The 21,490-nt window shown below is 37.1% G+C and overlaps 1 protein-coding gene across 1 annotated transcript in view; it reads left to right on the top strand.

Moving 5' to 3' along the window:
• Positions 1–19,477, top strand: part of LOC101578289 (calcium-activated chloride channel regulator 4-like) — a 29,804-nt gene extending 10,327 nt beyond the window's left edge. Inside the window, exons 5-14 of the mRNA XM_004639315.1 lie at positions 1,437–1,614; positions 2,046–2,264; positions 6,662–6,889; positions 8,942–9,119; positions 9,726–9,832; positions 12,783–12,998; positions 13,497–13,764; positions 16,900–17,064; positions 18,330–18,557; positions 19,041–19,477. Of these exons, the coding sequence (XP_004639372.1) occupies positions 1,437–1,614; positions 2,046–2,264; positions 6,662–6,889; positions 8,942–9,119; positions 9,726–9,832; positions 12,783–12,998; positions 13,497–13,764; positions 16,900–17,064; positions 18,330–18,557; positions 19,041–19,477 (2,224 nt within the window). The remainder of the gene's footprint in view (positions 1–1,436; positions 1,615–2,045; positions 2,265–6,661; positions 6,890–8,941; positions 9,120–9,725; positions 9,833–12,782; positions 12,999–13,496; positions 13,765–16,899; positions 17,065–18,329; positions 18,558–19,040) is intronic.
• The last annotated feature ends 2,013 nt before the right edge of the window (positions 19,478–21,490 follow it).

Genomic DNA, 21,490 nt, shown 5'->3' with positions numbered 1-21,490 from the left:
TTTATCAATAAAATTTTGAAAAAAAAAGAAAATGATAAAATTCTGATTAAATGAATGACAAAGTGAGTTAAATGAAAGGAGAGAGATTTTAGGTTCATAAATAGAAAGAATGAACATCAATATAATTTGAAATGATGAAATCAAAAAAAAAAAAGAAGAAGAAGAAGGATGTCATTGGCATCATCTATGGTACATGTCCTTCTGGAACTAGGGAACTGTCATTGATGTGTAAATTAAAAGATGTCAGTGAAGACTGTTTCTCTGACGCATTACACCAGGTGTTAGCAACATGTTTTGCTTTGCTTTGCTTTGCTTTGCTTTGCTTTGCTTTGCTTTGCTTTGCTTTGCTTTGCTTTGCTTTGCTTTGCTTTGCTTTGCTTTGAGACAGGGTCTTGCTATGTAATTCAGGCCACCCTTGAACTCACAGCAATCCTCCTGCTTGAGCCTCCTAAATGCTGGCATTACAGGTGTGCACCACCATGCCCAGATAGAGACATATTTTGAAAAGTAGTACATAGACTGCATTTTTATGTCATATCCTCCAGATTTTTTTCAGCTCTAGAATGTTCGTCATGAGTGTTCATGTAAATGGCAGCATTATGTTAACCAAGTAAGGAGGAATAGAAACATAATCATGTTTAGAAGACTCCTTAAATGACTAAAGGAAATGTAGTCAGCACTTTCTAATTTTAACTTGGAAAGCAATGGAAAAGATGAAATACAGCTACATCCCAGCATCACTGCGGTAATTTTTGACACTTGTTGCCAAATTCTGGCAATAAAAATAATTTCTGAAGTGCCTCCATCATTCTTTATTCTACGGTCATGTTTGACAGCACCTCCCTCTTAGATTCCAATCACATTTCCTTTTGGATAAAAATGTTTTTGAATAATGAAAATACAATTAGCAATGCAGCGCCTCACTCTTTGAGGATATCTCCTTAGAAAGAAGTCTGTGACAAACTTCAAGCCACTGTGGTATCCTGGGAAATGGTTCCTAAGTTTCCACATCCAGTGGCCTGCAGTGATTCACCAATATAAGTCCAGCAAGAGGGGTTGGAGAGATGGCTCAGCAGAATAGAATAAGCACTTCCCCAGCAAGTGCAAGGGCCTGAGTTCAATCCCCGCTTCCACAAAAATAAATAAATAAATAAATAAATAAATAAATCCAGCAGAAGAGATTTCTAACCTAGAAACTAGCAGCTAGCTTTAACTCTATCAGCAAACAAAGTCATATATGTCAATAGATCACATTATATTTCTATATTATACTTTCTTGAAAAATACATAATTGCTTTGCTTGGAGCGCTTAAACTTTGCTATCAGCACAGGAAATACATGAACACCCTGGGAAAAGATCATTATCAACAGAACAATTTAAGATATTTTAATGTGCTAAGGAATAGATTGCCTCAAAAACTGTCACGTATTTTCAGGTGTTCTGCAGGTATCTCTGGGACAAACAGCATTTATACATGTCAAGGAGGTAGCTGTGTAACTAGAAGATGCAGAATTGATTCTACCACAAAACTATATGAAAAAAATTGTCAGTTCTTCCCTGATAAAGATCAAACAGAAAAAGCTTCCATAATGTTTATGCAAAGTATTAATTCTGTAAGTATGCCACTCCTTGCTTCCAAAATCCATACTCAAAGCACATATCTGATTTTATTTTTTCATTTTGCTTTACTTTGTGATGTTGGCAATCAAACTCAGGGACTTGTACATGCTGGGCATGTACTCTACTCAAAGTATTACATCTCTAGTCCCAACTTATCTAATTTAAAATATGAATCCAGATGAAATGAGGATTAAATATATCAATATAGAATTTGGTCATCTTTGGCTGACACATGATAAGCATTCAGTTAGTGTTACCTCTCATTACTATTATGGTCAGCCTAGTTTAATACTGATTCATATTAATGTTTTATCCAATAAAAATATATATGTAGAACAATTTAAATTGCTCATGTTTACAGTTAGGTTTTCTAAATATGTGGTTCTGTGCAACAAAATTATTTTTCATTTAATTAACCTTCTAGGTTGTTGAATTCTGCAATGAAAAAAATCATAACCAAGAAGCTCCAAGTCTACAAAACCTAAAGTGCAATTACAGAAGCACATGGGAGGTAATCAGAGAGTCGGAGGACTATAAAAACACCACGGTGATGGAGGAAACACCTCCTGCACCTACCTTCTCCTTGCTGAGGATCAGTGACAGAATTGTGTGCCTTGTTCTTGATAAGTCTGGAAGCATGGGTGTAAGTTCTTTGTGCTAATTTTTCTAGATGTAGCATTGGTGTTAATTAAATGCTAGGAATGCACTGTACTCTACCTATACTGGATTGTTCCAAATCATATGGTGACATAAAGCATCATCATTTCTGGCGATCATGTCCTCAAGATATTGAAACAAAAACTATAGTAAAAAAAAAAAAGGGTCAGTAAAGTTCCAAAGACCTAACCCTATCCCCTCCTCCCCTCCCCCAGAAAAAAAAAATGGTTTATTGTGGAAACTCTTAGTCGAGCTTTAGTTAAAAGATCAGTACTAGAGACTGAAGAACTTGCTTTTAGGCATGATTCTTTCTTTGAAAAATGTTTGAGAACATGAGGATTAGTGAATATTAGACCACTTTGCAGGTTAAGGAACAAGAACATTCATCAGAAGCCCTAGCAATGACTTTTCTTATTTGTACTATCTGTACAAAGGACTTCTTTATACTCAAAGAAACAGACAAAACATCACAACAAAGAATGTATGCTTAGATGCAGCCATTTCCTTCATTATTATGCAGCAAATACAAGGTATTGTGCTAGGCTGTAAGAATAGAGATCCATGTCCTTGAGAGGTTCTTGGTTCAATAGTGAATGCTTTTTCTCCTTTTTGTATTATCTGGTTAAGCTATGCTTCTCCTTCTAATTTAGGAGAGATACTTGCTCTACAAAATATGCTGGCTGTATCAGATGTTGTAGGACCTTCTGTTAACTCCCAGCACTTCACTGTGCATACCTCTATGACCATATTCATTTTTGAAAGTATACCTGCTTCTATCAACTAGACTGAGAGAGTGTCAAGGAACTGGAACACTGTCTAATGTATCTTTGAAACCACTGGATATAGAAAAGAGTTCATCCCATAGAAGTGATCAATAAATATATGTAATGAATGAATTATAATCAAGCAATGCAATTTGACAAGGTACCTAAAAGGATGCATACTTGAGGCAGAACAGGACATGCTAAAGACTAGGAATAAAATCTTCAGCTAAAGTGGGAGATGTGTAGTGAAAAAAGCAAAGAAAGATACAGTTTAATGAAATGAGCCACAGTAGCACAGGATTTCAAAGAGGCTGGGAAAGTGCTGGTGTCAGCACATACAAGTGATCCAGCAAATGTCACTGGGGAGAGAAGAGGTTCCTGAGAGGGAGCATACTGTGAGATCTAGGTTCAAAGACAAAGTAAAGTGGGAGAGAGCTTCAAATATGGACTTTTCCACCGTGATCTGTTTCAGGAATTCAGAGGGAAATTTGGGTGTGAGTTGTGGGTATATAGCAAGGAGTGTGGTGGTGAGGGAATGAAGGACACAAACGTATAAGGAAGTGTATGTTCTGGGCAGTCACGTAGGAAAGAGGGACATGAGCACGAGTTTTTGTTGCAGTTGCTGTGATTACTGCCTGGTAATTTTGCCAAACATTGCATTTCAGCATGATATTCTTACATGTATATGACATATCATGATCATCATATCAATGCCTCGGATCCTTTTTGTCCATTCTCCATCATGCTTATTCCTGTCTTCTTAAGTCTCTTCTACTTTCCTTTTTCTTTTTAAAGATTCCACATTTAGGGAAAACATGCGATAATTGTCTTTATGAGTCTGGCTTACTTTGTTTAACATGAAAACTTCAGGTTTCATTTATTTCCCTGAAAATACATGACTTCAGTCTTTGCCTAAATAATACTTCATTATGCACCATATTTCCTTTATCTGTTCATCCATTTAAGGGGAATTAAGCTGGTTCTATATCTTTATTATTGTGAATTACTTGGCAATAAACATGTCTATATTCGTATCACTACCATATGCAGGCTTTATTTCTTTCTGGCATCTAACAAGGACTGGTATAGTTGGGTTACACAGTAGTTCTACTTTTAGTTTTAAGAGGAAGAGCTGCATCGATTTTCATAGTGGCTGTACCAATTAACATTTCTACCAACAGTGTGGAAAAATTCTTGCCTCGACCCCTATCCTCACGGGCATTTGTTGTTTTTGTGTTGTTGGTGGTAGCCATTGATATAAGATACAACTTTAATGTAGTTTTGATTTGCCTATATGTAATGGATAATAAGGGGTTTTTTTAATGCTTATTAGCCACTATTGTTTCTTCTTTTGGGAGTGTCTCTTCAATTCATTTTTCCCATCTTTGCACAATGGCAGTATCATAACCATTAAGGTTTATCTGAAACACTATTATTGTTAGTTCATTTGCCTATTTATAGATTGAGATATATATTAATATATATATATATATGTCATTGTCTGAAGAAAACTGGAAAAGATTTTCTCTCATTCTGTAAATAGTTTCTTTATTCTCTTGATTGATTCTTTTACTATACAGAAATGTTGAATTTTATAGTCCCATTTGTTGATTCCTCCTATCATTTCTTATGCTACTGGAGTGCTTGTCAGGAAGTCTTTTGTGAAGTTATGGCTTCAAGTATTTCACCTATATTTTCTTCTAGGAGTTTCAAAGTTTTGAATATTTCACCCAGGTCTTTGATACATTTTAAATTGATTTTTGTACCAGGTGAGAAATACGAATCTAGTTTTAGTCTTTTGCATATGGATATGCAGTTTTCTGAACACCATTTGTTTAAAGGGCTGTCTTTGCTACAATGTGTGTGTTGACCCATTTATGAAAAATCAGAGGGCCATAGTTGGGGGGGTGTTTCCTTGTTCTTTAGTGTCTTGTATTGGTTCACATGTCTATTGTGTGCCAGTATCAAGATGCTTTTGTTACTATGGCTTTGTAATATTATTTGAAATCAGGCATTATGTTGTCAGCTTTGCTTTTTGCTTAGAATTGCTTTTATTCTTCTGGGTCTTTTGTGTCTGCATATGAATTTCAGGGTGGATTTCCTAGTTGTGTGCAGATTCCCTTTTAGTATTTTAATGGGGATTATATTGAATCTGTAGAACACTTTTGTTAATATTGGCATTTGAATGCTGTTAATTCTACCAATTCATAAATATAGAAGATCTTTCCATATCTTCTTTTTTTTTTTAACCATCTCTTCTTGTCTCTTTTCAATTTCATTATAGGGGACTTTCACTTTCTTGGATAGGTTCATTTTTAGATAAACATTTGATGCTGTTCTAAATGGAATTGTTTTCTTGATTTCTTTCTCAGTTATTTCATTATGGAAAAGCTATTAATTGGTGTACAGAAAAGCTATTAATTTTGTAGTGTTGATTTTGTCCCTGCTACTTTGCTGAAGTTATTTAGCAGATCTAAAAGTCTTTTTTGCAGAGTCCTTAGGCTCTTCTAAATATAAGATCATATCATTTGTAAATAAGGAAAATTTGACTTCTTCTTTCTTGTTTTTATTTCTTTCAGTTCTTTCTCTTGCCTAATGGTTCTGGCTAAAATTTCATATGCTGGGACTGGCCAGATAGCTCAGCAGACTAAAGCGCCTGCTTAGGCAGAGCGCAACAGCCAGGGCTCAATGCCTGGTGTGCTGTGCCAGCCCCACCCCCGGGGCACATTGAGACAGTGATGAAGACTGGGCATGGTGGCATGTGCCTTTAATCCCAGCACTTGGGAGGCTGAACACAGGAGAATCACTATGAGTCTGATCTATGTAGTGAGACCTCATAGACCCTGTACTAAAATACATAAAAAATTATAAAATTTCATATACTATGTCAAACAGAAGTGCTGAAACTATAAACATTCTTGTCTCCTTCCTGATTTTAGAGGAAATACTTGCAATATTTGCCCATTCAGTATATGAATCCAGTAAGTTACCTGTAGGGACTTGTTGGTCTCTCTGTGTATGCCAGGGAGAAATAGCAGAAATGAGATAAAGATAGACAAGAGACAAGAGATGGGTCAAGTGGAAGCCTCTGATTGATGGGCAAGAACTACAGGAGGGGCATTTATTATACCTTTGCAAAGTTATTATTGGGAGACACAAAGTTGCCTAAGGACTAGTGCCTGAAACTGTCCAGACAGGATGCTTTTCTCCAGCCTGAGGTAGCTTGACTGCTTTAGGCACTGTGGCCTTGTCCCGTCCTCACACATATGACTGATTTCCAGCTCCACCCACTCCCAGCAGTTACAAAGAGCCAACTCCAGTTAAACTATTGGTGGATAAATGTTGAGGGAACATTAGGAGTAGAAAAGGAAAAAAGAGGTGGTAAGGACCAGGCTTTTCAGAATTCAGCGTCAGCTCAGTTTAGTTTCACTCATGGGGCAAACTAATTCTCAGTAAAGGGGATAATTTCAACTCTGAATGGAGTCCAGTTAGTCTGGTTGGATTTGTAAAGTCTGGGATGTGACTCCGTGTTAAGACAGCCGTGTGCATTCTTATGTGTGATGAGACTATCTTCCAGATGAAAACTATTTGGTTGTTTTCTTTCTCTTTTTTTATTCAGAATGATAATCGCCTCAACCGAATGAATCAAGCAGCAAAACACTTCCTGCTGCAGACTGTGGAGAATGGCTCCTGGGTAGGAATGGTTCAATTTGATAGTGTTGCAAGCATTACAAGTGAGTTAATACAGATAAGAAACAACAGCGAAAGAGACACGCTCCTGAAGAACTTGCCTACGGTAGCTCTGGGAGGAACTTCCATCTGCGCTGGGATTAGAACTGCATTTCAGGTGAAAATCATCCTATTTATGTATTTTGAGTTTTTTGTCATTATTGTTGTTTCAATACATGTTAAAGTGAAGTGTTATTTCACAAAATTGTTGCCTAATTTTAACATAAGAGGCACAGGACAAAGCACATATAAAAAATCACTTAATGACTTTCTAGTGAGTCAGTGAATCAATGAATAAACTATGGAGAAATACATTACTATAAAAATGCCACTAGATGTGGTATTTCATACAATGGAGTACTACTCAGCTATAAAGGATAAACTTAAGAAATTTATAGGTAAATGGATGTAACCAGAGACCATAATCATAAGTGAAATAAATCAGTTTCACATGTGTAAACATCATATTGCCTCCCTAGTTTAAGAAGCTGAAAGAATAAATAAGATCCAAAATGTACAATAGATATTGTAAAATGGGAAGAAACTGCTCAAAGGAAAGAGAAACTGGAATACAGAGAAGGAGAAAAAACAAAGGAAAACGAAAACTATAGATAGGTAGATAGATAGATAGATAGATAGATAGATAGATGCAAATATCTACCTGAAAGGATTATTATGAATATTAAATAAAATTATAGTTATATACTTAAAACAATATGTATATTAGAAAATTTTCTAGATACTTTTCTTGAATGCATACTTTATATATAATATATTATATATAGATATATAGATATATAGACGTATATATGACAGTTAAGATAGTTTTACTGCTGGGGCTGGTGAGATAGCTCAGTAGTCTAAAGCACCTGCTTAGGCAAGCGTAGGCAGGCACAGGGGATCATGGTTCAATCCTTGGCACTACATAGTGCACCAGCCCTGCCCTCAGGGTGGACTGAACTGGCCAAAAAAAACCCAAAAAGATAGTTATACTACTAATTACTCTTAGCTCATTGAAAAGAAAGGTTACCTATATTATTTGATCAATTATTCATGCCTTTATCTTGTAATATGAGCAACTACTTTGAAGATTATCTATACTCAATGTGCTAGCCATTGTTACTCTCCTACAAGATTGTTTTGAAATGTTATACCATTGTTATGTCTTTTTTCTTTTCTTTAAAATAAAAAGAATGCTGCTAGATTATTAACTCAGTGAGGTCAAAGATTTTACTTTCTTGTTAATATAGAATAGTGTTAAATAAATGTCAGTTAAATAAGAAATATGCTTTGGTATAAAAACTGTCAATCTTTAGGGCAATAACTGGTTTACATGATGTGAGTTTACTTTGAGCCAGATATCCTTTCTGTTTATGTAACATTCTATAAGGAAAAGTATTTTATATCTATTAAATCTAACATAGCAGTGACAGTCATATTTAAGGTAAACCATGAGTTAGCATGTGAGCTTTGACAGCAGAATACTGGCTCTGCTACTTACTACCTTTGTAAGTTTAGGCAAATTTGTCAGTCTCTGGATTTTCTATACCTTATTTATAAAATAGAGGAAATGTAAATGCCTACCTGAAAGGCTTATTATGAATATTAAATAAAATTATAGTTATATACTTACAAAAATATTTATCACATTATAAAATTCTCTAGATACTCTTCTTGAATGCATAATTAATATTAATTGGCTCATGCTCCTGCTTAGAAGTTGTCTTCCTTTCTATAAAATTAAGTCTGTTTTTCTCAATTTGTGGTTATTCATATCTCCTGGACACTAACATTGCTCTTCTCTCCTTTCAATCTTCTTCTCAGTTCTCCCCTCTCAATGCTCTGTGCTCTGAAAACTGTGATGAGTAATTTGGAAAGGAAGGGATTCACTGTATAAAGAGGCCACTGAGACTTTTCTAAAGGATGACTTTAAGTTCAAATTTGAAGGATAAGACTGAGCTATTTGAGTACAGCAGGGAATTTGAACTACCTTGAGGAAAGGATAGAAAAGATTGAGATTGTTCTAAGAAGTGTTAGAAGCTAGTGGCACTGCAGATTGGCAAGGAAGAATTTTATGAAATTGGGTTGAAGAAGTAAACAGTGTTATTTTCTAATTTCCCACCAATCTATTAGCTCTAGTATGAAAGTTATGTCTGAATTCTGTCTGCAGGTCATTACAAACAAAAACTTTGACTTAGATGGGTCTGAAATAGTGCTGCTGACTGATGGGGAAGACAATACAGCAAGCAGCTGTATTGGTGAAGTACGAGAAAGCGGGGCCATCATTCATTTCATTGCTCTGGGACCAACAGCTGATGCAGCAGTAAAAGAGATGGCAACTATAACAGGTAAAACATGATCTACATATCCAAGGCCTTTTATGGCAATGTGCAATTGTCATTGTTGACAACTCAACACTTGTTGAGCTCCTCCGCTGTGGGTGTTGTGCCAGGAGTTGGAGATCACCTAGCTTAGTCTCTGTGCCAGCGATTCTCAAGAGACTGGCTGTACAGAGAGACAAAGCTGCTAATCAAGTCACATCATCAAATAACATTTCTTCATTACCGGGGGGAAAATAGAGGAATTCTATTTTTTTCTTTCTGTTCAATTTTGTCTGAAAAATCAAATAATCAACTTTGTTAGAACTATATCTTAAATAAAGGTAGTTGTTTAAAGACTGTGAAGTAATTAAATAGTACTGTAACACATTTCATAGTATACTGATTTGATGTACTGCATTTCACCTAGATAAGACTTTGACACTGAGATAGCACAGTATCTTGTGCTTCCCAATTCTAAATTAGCACTTCAGAGTTAACCTTACAGCGTCTGACATCGGTCTGTTTTAACACACACTAAAACTATGACTTTCTTTAAACTGTTGCCTTATGCATAACAGTACTAAAAAGTACTTGTTTTCTAGAAATCAACCATCTCATGCCTTTATATTTTAGGAGGAAAAGCTTACTATTCTTCAGACAAAGCCCAGAACAATGGCCTCATCGATGCTTTTGCAGCCCTTATGTCAGAAAATGCAGCTCTCAGCCAGAAGTCCCTTCAGGTGAGAGTTCCAGCTCCTCAGATTTTTGTTTGCATTTTCCACAACCAAGAAAAAGAAGTTGGTAACTATAAGTTTTGAGTTCTGCATTTTTCTCAAATTTTTAATTAAAATTTTAACTAAGATCAAAACCTAAAATAGAGTTTAGTATTCTTTTTTTTTCTCTCCGGATGCCTTCAGGGCATGATTGGCTGGCTTGAGTTGTGGGGATCGAACCACAGCAACCTGAGCCTGACTGCTTTGTTGAAGCAGCCACTTAAAGAACGGAGCTAAGGGGCAGGCCCCCCAGAGTTTAGTATTCTTTAGAATACCCAAACTAAGTGATTAAGAAGAGTTAAATATGTCATCAAGTAGCAGACAAATTTTTTTATATTGCTATTGGGTTTAATTAAGGAATAACACTAGCACCTAGCAATATTAATTTTCTATCAAACTAGACTTTGTCCAAAATAAATATTTCTACAAATATATTAAAAAACACGTTTCTGAGCTTTCCTTGTCCTTCTCTTCTGTGGCATAGATTTGGGCAAATGAACTCACTCACCTAATTTGGAATTGAAGAAATATATCATGGAAATAAATAGGCCAAAGGCAGAGCAAATAATTCTCTACATGCCAGGGCTTCTCTCACCTCCTCAACAGTTTCTCTCCCACTGACTTTTTACTTTATTTACTTCTTTCTGATTTCTACTTTTTTTCCTCACCTGTGTCTCAATATCACCATCATTTCTGCTTATTTAGATTCAGAACATTTGAATCACCTTTAGTTCCTTTTTTGTTTTTTAATCTTATTTATTTATCTATTTATTTATTTGGCACAGGGTCTCACTACACAGCTCAGACTTGTAGTGAGCCTCCTGTCTCAGCTTCCCCAGCACTGAGATAACAGGCATGTGCCACCACACCCGGTTTTGGTGGTCAGCACAGCACACTCAAGGTTCCAGGGCCAGCAGGGTATGTGGTACTGGGATCAAACCTGGTTCCTTGCACATGCTAGGTGGCTGCTTAGACTGCTGAACTATCTCCTCAACATTTCACTATAAATGGGCTGTGTTGATACTGTATGTGTCTTAAAAATGTTTCCCATCTTTTCAGTACCCTAAAGTCTCTCTTACATCTCTTAATGCCCAAAGCTTTTGTTTTCCTGTTTATCAAATCATTAGTTAAATTAAAATTTCCTGCTTTACTATTTAAACAAGCCTATTTCTTCTATTTACCAATACTAAGAAAAGAAAAAATTACAGAATAGTATATGTGCAGATTACCAGCAGTTATTGGAGCTCTGGTTTACAGTTTTCCCCTGCAGAAATATATTAACAATTCATCTGAGCTCTAGCCTGGCAGTAGGTGAAGAATAAATTAAAGGAAAATAAAGAGCATGTCTGAGGGCTTTTCAACCTGATTGATGGAGAAAATATTACTGTCTTACAAGAAAGGAAAAATAATTTTTTTGAAAAAAGGGATTTTTGAAATATTGTTTTGTACTGGTTTTCCCTTAATAACTTTGGGTGGTGGTAACTACAAGCATAATATCTCAAAAACCATTTAAGAGCATAGAAGTAGAATACTGCAGTCAGCTAGAAAGAAGACTACTAAGTAACTAAAGTTTGTTTGTTTTAAAGTAAAATTAATTTTCTTCTATCAGCATGGCACTGAAGGTGTTTTTGGTTGAGGACTGTAGTACAGTAGAAATAAGATTTCTTATTGTTCTGGGACAGGCACACCCTAGAAAACACCAAAGAGAGTGAATAAAGTGAGATCACCTGGAACTTTAGAACAAGTGAAATATGGCACACACAGAAAAACGGTGACCTCACTTACATGTGGAATCTGAAAACTTGGGCTGAGAAGCGGAGTAGCCTATTAGTAGCTATTGGGGTGTGGGGTTGAGAGAGATGTTAGGAAAAGGATACAATGTTCAGTTAGGTAGAAGAAATAATATCAAGAGAACTATTATATAAACATGGTGATGATAGTTAATGACATGGTATTGAAAATCACCAAATTAGTGAATTTGATTGTTCTCATCACAAAACAATGATAATTATCAGAGATAATAACTTTGTTAATTAGTCTGTTCAGCTCTTCCATAATTTGTACACACTTCAAAATATGTAAACAGGTCCATAGCATTATGGGAGGCTAGGGCAAAAATATCACAAGTTGGAGCTCCACCTGGTGAACTTACAGAAGTAGCAAGATCCCTACAAATTTCTCACTTTAAAAAATAAATTAATCTCAACATTCCAGACTTCCTTACACTAAGCATTATTACAAAATTACAAATAGTTTCTGTAAAGCTCCTCTCATAAAAGGTGCTTTTTTAACTTTCCTTTTCTTAGGAGTTCATCATTGACACATCAGTTTCCCCTTTCCTTGAATATACTTTCTGTACAGTGTTTCACCCTTCTACTTGCTTGAAATTTATTTCAAGATATCAAATCAGGAAAATATTCATGAGAGTTTGCATCAGTTCTTTACTAGTCATTTATCTCTGAAGCCTTCACTCTGCCTCCATCAAATGCTCTAGTTTCCCATCACTGTTCTCCCTAGGATCACCATGAAAACGTTTAGAATGAAAGAGAAACACACACACACACCCATTATGGACAGGCCTTCCCTGTAACGCTGACTGTAGCTACTAAAGATCTAAAGGTTACCTGGTGTTTTACCCAGAAAATTGGGGAAACAATAATAGGATGATATCCCCAGCTGTAAAACTCTTGTTCCTGCTCTAAGCTTCTTATTATAGACCCTCCTTCCTTCTGATGTTTTCTTCTCATACTCTGCCTGACAAATACTGCATTCCAATTAGCTAAGTTGACAATTCTAAGGTGGTATACCACATATAAATTTGTTTTCAGACTAGAAATATTAAAAATCATTTTTAAAAGAAACATGACTTAAATTATTATTTTCTGTAGTCAATAATTTTTAAAATATATTTAAACAGCTTGAAAGTAAAGGATTAGCATTGAGCGCTGATACCTGGATGAATGGTACTGTGGTAATTGACAGCACCGTGGGAAAGGACACATTCTTTCTCATCACTTGGACTGCACAGACTCCCAACTTTTCTCTCTTGGATCCCAGTGGAGCACTGATAGAAACATTCACCCAGGACAGTGATTCCAGAATGGCCTATGTCACTATTCCAGGAAATGCACAGGTAAGCGGTCAACTTTCACACTTCCTCTGAATTTTTTAATGCAGAAAATAAACTAACACCATAACTGTGTATGCTGATGATCATGCCATATGTGAAATTAAATCCTATGTTCTTTCCTTGACTATGATCCTGAAAGTTGTAATGACAAAAGTCAGGAAAAACAAACTATATATCAAGAGAAAGGAAGAAAAGGTAGCTCAAGAAGGAAGTATGGGAGCAGCATGAGAAATGCACATTTCTACTGAGGTCAGCAAACAAGGCTACAGCCCTGGCACACTTATTTTTCCAATTGATATATCATACAGTATGCACAACATGTAAGGCTTTATCAGGGTGCCCTGGATAAACCACCCCAACTCCTCTCTTCTTAAAACCTCAAAACCATCAACCACCTGTTTATCCTCATCCACACTTCTATGATTTATTTTAAAATTCCATAATGAAACCAGAAAATAGCTTCATAATGGGTACTTAGCATGTTTTCAATGACCATTTTAGGTGGGCATGTGGACTTACAATCTTCAAGCCAAAGCAGACTCAGAAATACTGACTATGACAGTAACTTCACGGGCAGCAAACTCCTCTGTGCCTCCGATCACAGTGAGCGCTAAAATGAATAAAGACACAAACACCTTCCCCAGCCCCATGATTGTGTATGCAGAAGTTCAACAAGGGTATGTGCCTATTCTTGGAGTCAGTGTGACTGCTATCATTGAATCGAGCAGTGGAAACACACACAATTTGGACCTGCTGGACAATGGTGCAGGTAATTCACAAGCTCTTATGAAAGAGTTTACATTTTATAACTAAGAATGTTATCCTACAAGTAGTGTGGAGCAAGAAGACAGGCATCCAATGAATTAAGGTAGATTATGGAGGAATAAAAGGAATAGCAGGAAATTGTAGCAGGTAAAACTTACAAAATGTTTAGCAAGTATATTGTACATGCTAAGCATTCAGTAAATGTTAATTATTGTTAAAGTTATGGTTATCTAGATAGCCAATGTCTGACACCAGTAAGTCTCATTAAGGAAGGTAAGTTGAGAATCAAGACTTTTAGGTTAGTGCTTCTCAGAAGAAGAAATGTACATTATCAAGAGGGTCTGGGCAGGGACAGTGAAGTACAAGCAACAAGACAGGGCTAAGTAGTAGAACCCAGGCCAGTGGGAGGGAAAGGGAAAGCAGCAGGAGTAATTCCCAGAAGCTAGAACAAAATAAAAATGCAGTCCTGAGCATTGCAGTCCAAGAGCAGTGAAAACTACCACAGAAGGGAGGGTACATCGATGGGGAATCTGATACCAGGTCTGACTGGCAGGAAAGAAGGAATAGTACTGGCCAGGCTCTGTATTCCTGTTTTGTGTGCATAACTTGTGCTTAAAGATCTTTTCCAGACTCTAAGGTTTTTTGGGGGGGAACCTGACTTTCTGTTCAAGCCTAGTGACATGAGAAATGAACAATTTGTATTGACTCCATCTTTCTCACTGATGCCTATTAGTCTCATGTTGTTCATCTTTGCATCATCTTGCAGGCAATGAATTATTTTTTCCTGCATCCTAGTTGTTTTTAAGAGATCTTTTCTTACCTTTTCACTAGCTGTACCAGCATCTTCAAGATCTGAAACTCTATATTCACATTCACTCAAATGGTTTTGCAAGCTTGTGTTTAAGATTTTAAGTTCCTCTACATCTCTTTGACTCTGCTTCATGCGATCTATTTCTTTTCTATATTGCTCATTCAAGGATTCCATTGTTTTTCTAATCTCTATTTTTTATCAGTGTCTTCTTGAGAAGCAGTTATTAATTCTTTCATTATAGTTATCCTTTCTTTTCTTACTTCAGAGGTTATTTTTGACCTGATTTCCTCTATATGTTTCTGCATTTGATTCTTTACTTCATACTATTAATTCAGAGATTTCTTTTTTTATTTCAGAGGTTATCTCTTTTTTTTTTAAGTGGGGAATGAATTCAAGCCCTTGCACTTGCCAGGGAAGCACTTATTCCACTGAGCCATCTCCCCAGGCTCAGAGGTTATTTCTGATCTGACTTTCTCTATACCTTTCTGCAGTTGTTTCTTTACTTCAAACACTATTAATTCAGAAATTTCAGCCGTGTGATTCCTTTTAACTTCTTCTGTGCTAGTGTCTTTTATACTTGTTCTGGGTGGGCTTGGGGCCTGAGATTGCATTTTGCTCCTTCTCTTTATCATTTTGTATAGCGTTATCCTCTGACCTTTGTTGTAGAGCTTTGGTGCAGTTATAACCTTAGAACCTACTGAAATTTGGGTGCAGATCTATGAAGTTTGAATTCATCCAGTTGTGCCTGGCTTGGTGCTCAGCTTCTTCCTGCTGCAGCCCTTGGAAGTGAACCTGTTGTGCCCCTCTGGCAAGATGCTCTGCTCCTGGATTAATTGGGTGGTTCTGGCCCCTAGCCTCTCTGCAGGGATTTCAGCTGCAGAGTTTCACACCAGGCCTGTATGCCAGGACTGGGCTGGATCTGGAGGGGTCTAGAGAGCAGGACAGAAGGACTCGCTCACAAGTGGACCTGAGCTGCATGCAAAGGGATCCGAAGGCAAAGGGGAGTGTGGAGGCTGTCCTACATACTCTCCAGGACAGGCTTGGGCTGGGTCTAGAGGGGTCCCGAGAAAACAGTGGAAGTTCTCTTTCACACACCGGGCCTGCGCTGGTTCTGAGGGGTTCGAAGGGGTCTCAAGAGCATGGCTGAAGGTCTCACTCACATGCTGGGCTTGGGCTGGGTCAGGAGGGGTCCAGCAGGTACAGGGGAGCGAAGAAGCTTTCCCACACACTCACCAGGTCTGGGCTTGGGCTGAGTCTGGAAATTCTATGTGTACCATTTTCCATGTAATTTATTCATTTTACAATCCTGTCTTCAACTGTCGTTGACAAATGATGTTCCTCAGTGGCTTCTCCCATGAATAGCCCTTGCCTCTTATGCCTCATCTACACAATGTTAAAACTTACCTGCGTGTTTTTTCATTTCTTGCCACTTTACCATCTGAATTTTTAGCTAATTGGACAATTATCTTACTTGAAATGCCTTTACCTAAGGAGGTATCAGTAATTAATCATGACTTAGGGCAGCATACAAACTTACATGTGAGTGTGCAAAGGAAACCTCTGAAGGCTTGGGTAAAACACATAAAACTAAGACCCTTTTCTGGATACTCTCATTAATTAGCATGTATAAAAATCTCTAGATTTTGAGAGACACAGCTACTTCTAGTCTAACTACTGAACCTCATTTTAAGATCCTTTGACTTACAGGATTAAATGTGCTAGGAAATATATTTTGCAATTTAACAAGTGGTTTAAAAGTACAGTGTTTCTAAATTTCTCAACTGTAAGTAAGTGGAATTCTATTCTTTCAAACTAGACAGTTAATATATCAGGACAGCAAGAGTTGAAAACACAACAGCATTTGAAGATAAGACAAAACATAGTTTTAGTTTTCTATAACTAAATCCTTCAAGGGATAGTTTTTCTTAGTAAGGACTCACGAGATTTAAATAGAAAGATGAAACAATTAATGTGATTAGATGAGAAAACCAATTGCCAGAAAAATGGTTTAAAAAAAGAATACCATTAATCACATACAAGTGGATATGGGAAAGAAAGATGTAGTATATAAGTATTTATTATCATACACAAACACTAACTGCAAGCATGTGTTTAGAAGTATAGATACACAGGTACCAAAATAACTCAAGGGCATGAATTCAGCAGTGTACTCTTTAGGCAGAGTATAATGGAGATACTCCAGTAAGTCATTCCCAATATAACATGCCAAATTTAGAGTGTTGTTTATCAAGACCAATGCCTATCTTACAAAATGTATGAGTTTCTTCTTGAATTTACAATACTCTATTTCTCCATTTCCATAACAAGGTGCCGATGCTTTCAAAGATGATGGGGTCTACTCCAGGTATTTTACAAGTTTTACAGAAGATGGCAGATACAGCTTAAAAGTGCGAGTTAATGGAGGAGAAAACTCTACCAGACGCAGCTCACCACTGAATAGGGCTGCATTTGTACCAGGCTGGGTTGAGAATGGTGCGTACCTTATAGTGTCTGAAATCCAGTGATAGCTGAAATAATATCTGTGATTTGATCTGACTGAGGTAAAATATCAAACATTTTACAACTCAGAGTTTAACTTTTCCTATTTATGGAATGAAGATCTCAATTACCTGCCTCCAAAGTCACCTTTACAAAAAGTCCTGGCACATAGTAACACTCCAAGGTACCAGCTAGGACTGTTACTTTGGAATGCCCTTGATAATAGCAACAATAATACACCTAGTGTTCAGCTCAAGATGCAGGTAAAAATCCAATATATCCTGAGCCTTAGTATAAGCCAGTAGCAGACTTAATCTTTCAAAATACACATGATTCAACAGTATTTATTTACAATGCCTTAAGTCTAAAGAAAAAAGTGCATAGCGTAACATGATGCCATGTATAAACACCACATTCTTTGATACCTTTCCTTTGTTTGGTCTTGTCTCTTGTATCTTTTCTAGGTTTTTTGTTTGCAGTTGTCACCCATTTATAGCAGGGAGGTAAAAGGCCTGACCCAAGTGGTTGGAAGGGAACTAGCAATTTCTCCAGATATATTCCTTGCTTGGAGATAACTTTTATTTTTATTTTATTGTTTTGGTACTGGGGATCAAATTTATGACTACACTTGCCAGGCAGACACTTATACCACTGAGCTATCTCTCCAGCCCTAGCTTGAAGATAATTTAAGAGAAAATGCAATAGTTTAAAAAAAAAACATACATTGAATTATATAGCATAAATCTCATTCAGTGCAATCTTCATTTCAAGGCAATTTGTTACATGGATTTACACTACAATAAGGGCCAGCCAGAAAGCTCAGCAGAATAAAGCATCTGCTTAGGTAGAGTGCAGTGGCCAGGGTTACATCCCTGGCATGGCATGCTGTGCTGGTCCACTCCTGGGGCACGCTGAGAGGGCGATTGAGACTGCGCATAGTGGTTCGTGCCTGTAATCCCAGCACTTGGGAGGTTGAAAACAGGAGAATCACTATGAGTCCAGTCTACATAGTGAGACCCTGTAGACCCTGTAGCCCTGTACCAAATACATAAAAATAAATAAATAAAAATAAAGGTCAATAAACTGGTTATAATACTAAAGAATTTTCCCACCAATTGGCTACTTAAGATTGGTGTCACAAGACTTAGTAAAAATGTACCTGTATGACAAAAATAAAAACACATTGAAGGTAATTCATTAAGTCCTAAAAACAGAAGTGCATTTTTCCCCACTTTAAACAAGAGGATTTTTTAATGCAGGAGAAATTAAAGGAAACCCAAGACCAGAAACTAATGAGACTACTCAGACATTTGGGGAGAGTTTCAGCAGAACAGCATCTGGAGGTGCATTTGTGCTATCAGGATTCCAAGCACAGTCTGGTGATATGTATCCACCAAGTCAAATCACTGACCTTGATGGCACATTTGACAGTGACAACATCACCTTAAGGTGGACAGCACCGGGAGAGGATCTTGATTCTGGAAAAGGTAAGAATGAAATGTCAGGTGGTTTATTCATGCGGTGAAAAGTATTCATTGCAAAAGAAAGCGTAAAAGGGTGGGTTAGGGAAGAATGCTTTTTAATTAACAACTCAGCAAAGTATTCACAATAAAATCTGACTTCTTTTTAATCAGTGAAGCATGATACATTTTAATTTGTCCTACTTTTCATACAAAGTTAGTAGCACTTGGAAGAAATTAAAAGTCAGAATTCAGGCTGGGTGTGGTGGCAAAGACCTGTAACCCTACCACTCAGGAGGCTGACACAGGAGGACTGCTACAAGTTCGAGGCCAGCCTAAGCTACACAGTGAGACTTTGTGTCAAAAAAAAGTCAGAATTCAGCTTTTATTGAAAAATGAGCAAGACTTCTGCTTTGTGCATATACTTTACATAACTAAATATTACTAAAATAAAAAGAATTTTAATACTATGTTCTACAATTACTAAACCTCATGTAACTTTTTTCTTAGCTCAACAATATATCATAAGAATAAATGAAAGTATGCTCGACCTGAGAGACCATTTTGACGATTCTCTTCAAATTGATGCTACTGACCTGGTGCCACAGGAGGCCAACTCCAAGGAAATCTTTACATTTAAACCAGAAAATATCTCAGAAAATGCAACCCATATATTCATTGCCATTCAAAGTATAGATCAAAGTGATTTGAAATCACAAGTATCCAACATTGCACAAATAGCTTTGTTTACCCCTGAAAATGAAAATGAAAATGAAACTCAGTCTACTCCTACTGAAACTACTACTACTACTAATACTACTACTACTACTATTATTACTACTCCTGATGGAGGTTATAGTCCTGGAGTGAATTCTTTTGCCATGGTCTTATCCGTGGTGGGGTCTGTTGCAATTGTTAATATTGTAGTATCACTATTTGTATCTTAGACAAGAAAAAAAATCCCTAAGCAAACCGAGAACCAGGTATTAAAACCCAAAGCAACAGAAGTAAAGGATATCTCTGAATCTTTAAATTCATTCTCTGTGATCATGAACTCACAAAAACAATTTATCAGGAACATTTTGATTAAAAATATTCACAGATTTGTGAAATGCTGCCAATAATAATCTTTAATAATTTTGTTTACTTATTATATTTATCATAAGTAGTGATGAATAAAGATTATTTTTCATATTCATACACAGTTGGATATTATTTTCTGATGTATAAATATTCTTCAATAATATTCAAATTTTATGAAGTTAACATTGAATGGTCAAAATACAAGTGGAAAATAGCAAGTAAATATTTGGGAAGTTAATTCAGTGCTGAAGCTACTAGTATTAATGGATAGTTCCATATAGTCATTGAAAGTCTCCAACTATGGATTGTAATTACTAAAGTCATTTTTACTGGATTCATAGACATGAAAGATTCTAGTATTAAAAACTACCTATCAGCCAATAGTTTTTTCTGATTTAGTTGAAATCAGAAAACATGTATGTCTCGTTTTTCCTTTAAAAGCCATACTTATCCACATACTTTTTCTTGCACCACAGGAAAAAATGAGAGAAGCCATTCTCTATTGACTTTACTTTCACAGAAAGCAAACAAAATATATTTAAAAACATTTCCATTCATCATTTATGGGCACATCCTTGGAATTATGGCCATATTAATGAGTGAGACAATTAAGGAGACAATGTAGGTTGAGAAAAGTAGATTCACATGGCAGGCCATATTGATAAGCCTATCGCGGTCCACATACAGCACGGACAGTGCAATCATGAAGCATGCAGCTATGACAGACTATGCAATACCAAGGGATTTTGTCACATGGCAGTGAGTAGTTCTTATCTTCACCCTAATAATCATAAAAGGCAGCAAACTAAAAGCTGTGAGCTCCTGTAACATGTTGGCACTAATTTCACCTTACACCACTGGTATCTTTTTGTTTTTAGGGTCTTGTATGTGTGTGTGCAAGATCTCACTATGCAGCTCAGACTCATAGTGATCCTCCTGATTTCTGTCTTCCTAGTGCTGGGATTACAGGCATGCAACACCACACCCAGACTTCATTGCCAGCTCAGTCTGCCCAGGGGGTGGGGACAGTGCAGCATGTGGTGCCAGGGATCAAAGGCTGGCCCCTGCGTTTACCTAAACAACACCATTGGCATTGACTATAGAACTCCTGGCCCATCCCCATGTGGAGATATGGAGCCATGTGGAACTGTGTCCACTTCCCACTTTCATTTGTATCTTGTAGACTTTTGTACTGCTTGTTTGATGCTTTAGTAATTAACCTAACTAAAAACAATTTAAGGTGACTCTAGGTTACCATTCTCATCCATCTGCTAATGGAGCACATACATTTAAGACTGAATAGAGAGGGGAGCACTGACATAAAGGAGGGAGGAGGGTGAAGGACTTCTGAAGACAAATGAGAAAACCAAAGAGACTGTGAAGGCATGAAAGGAATGATCCAAGTATCACTGACTCTTCTAAATTATTTTGATTAGTAATGAGAACTACCTATTGAATTTAGCTATACAAAGTGATTAGTGACTTTAGTAAGAGTAATCTTTAAAAGAAAGAACAGGATAAAGAAATATTCTTTCAGAGACAACACGGGGCCGCAGGATCCTGAATAGACCCAGAGCGCAGGCTGTGCAAGTGAGTGAGACTGCCCAGGGCCGCGGGATCCTGAACAGACCCAGAGCTCAGGCCTGGCGAATGAGTGAGACAACCCAGGCCATAGGATCCTGAATAGACCCAGAGCACAGGCCCCGCAAGTGAGTGAGATGACCTGGGGCCCTCCAGATCCTGAATAGACCAGGAGCGCAGGTCCTGCAAGTGAGTGAGACGACTGAGGCCGCGGGATCCTGAATAGACCCAGAGCACAGGCCCAGCACGGAACCCTTCAGCAGAACTCCCTGCCAAGAGGCTAGAGGCAAGACCCA

Source organism: Octodon degus, unplaced genomic scaffold, assembly GCF_000260255.1.
Source record: "Octodon degus isolate 3935 unplaced genomic scaffold, OctDeg1.0 scaffold00109, whole genome shotgun sequence".
NCBI lineage: Eukaryota > Metazoa > Chordata > Mammalia > Rodentia > Octodontidae > Octodon > Octodon degus.
This window is presented reverse-complemented; position numbering and strand designations above follow the sequence as displayed.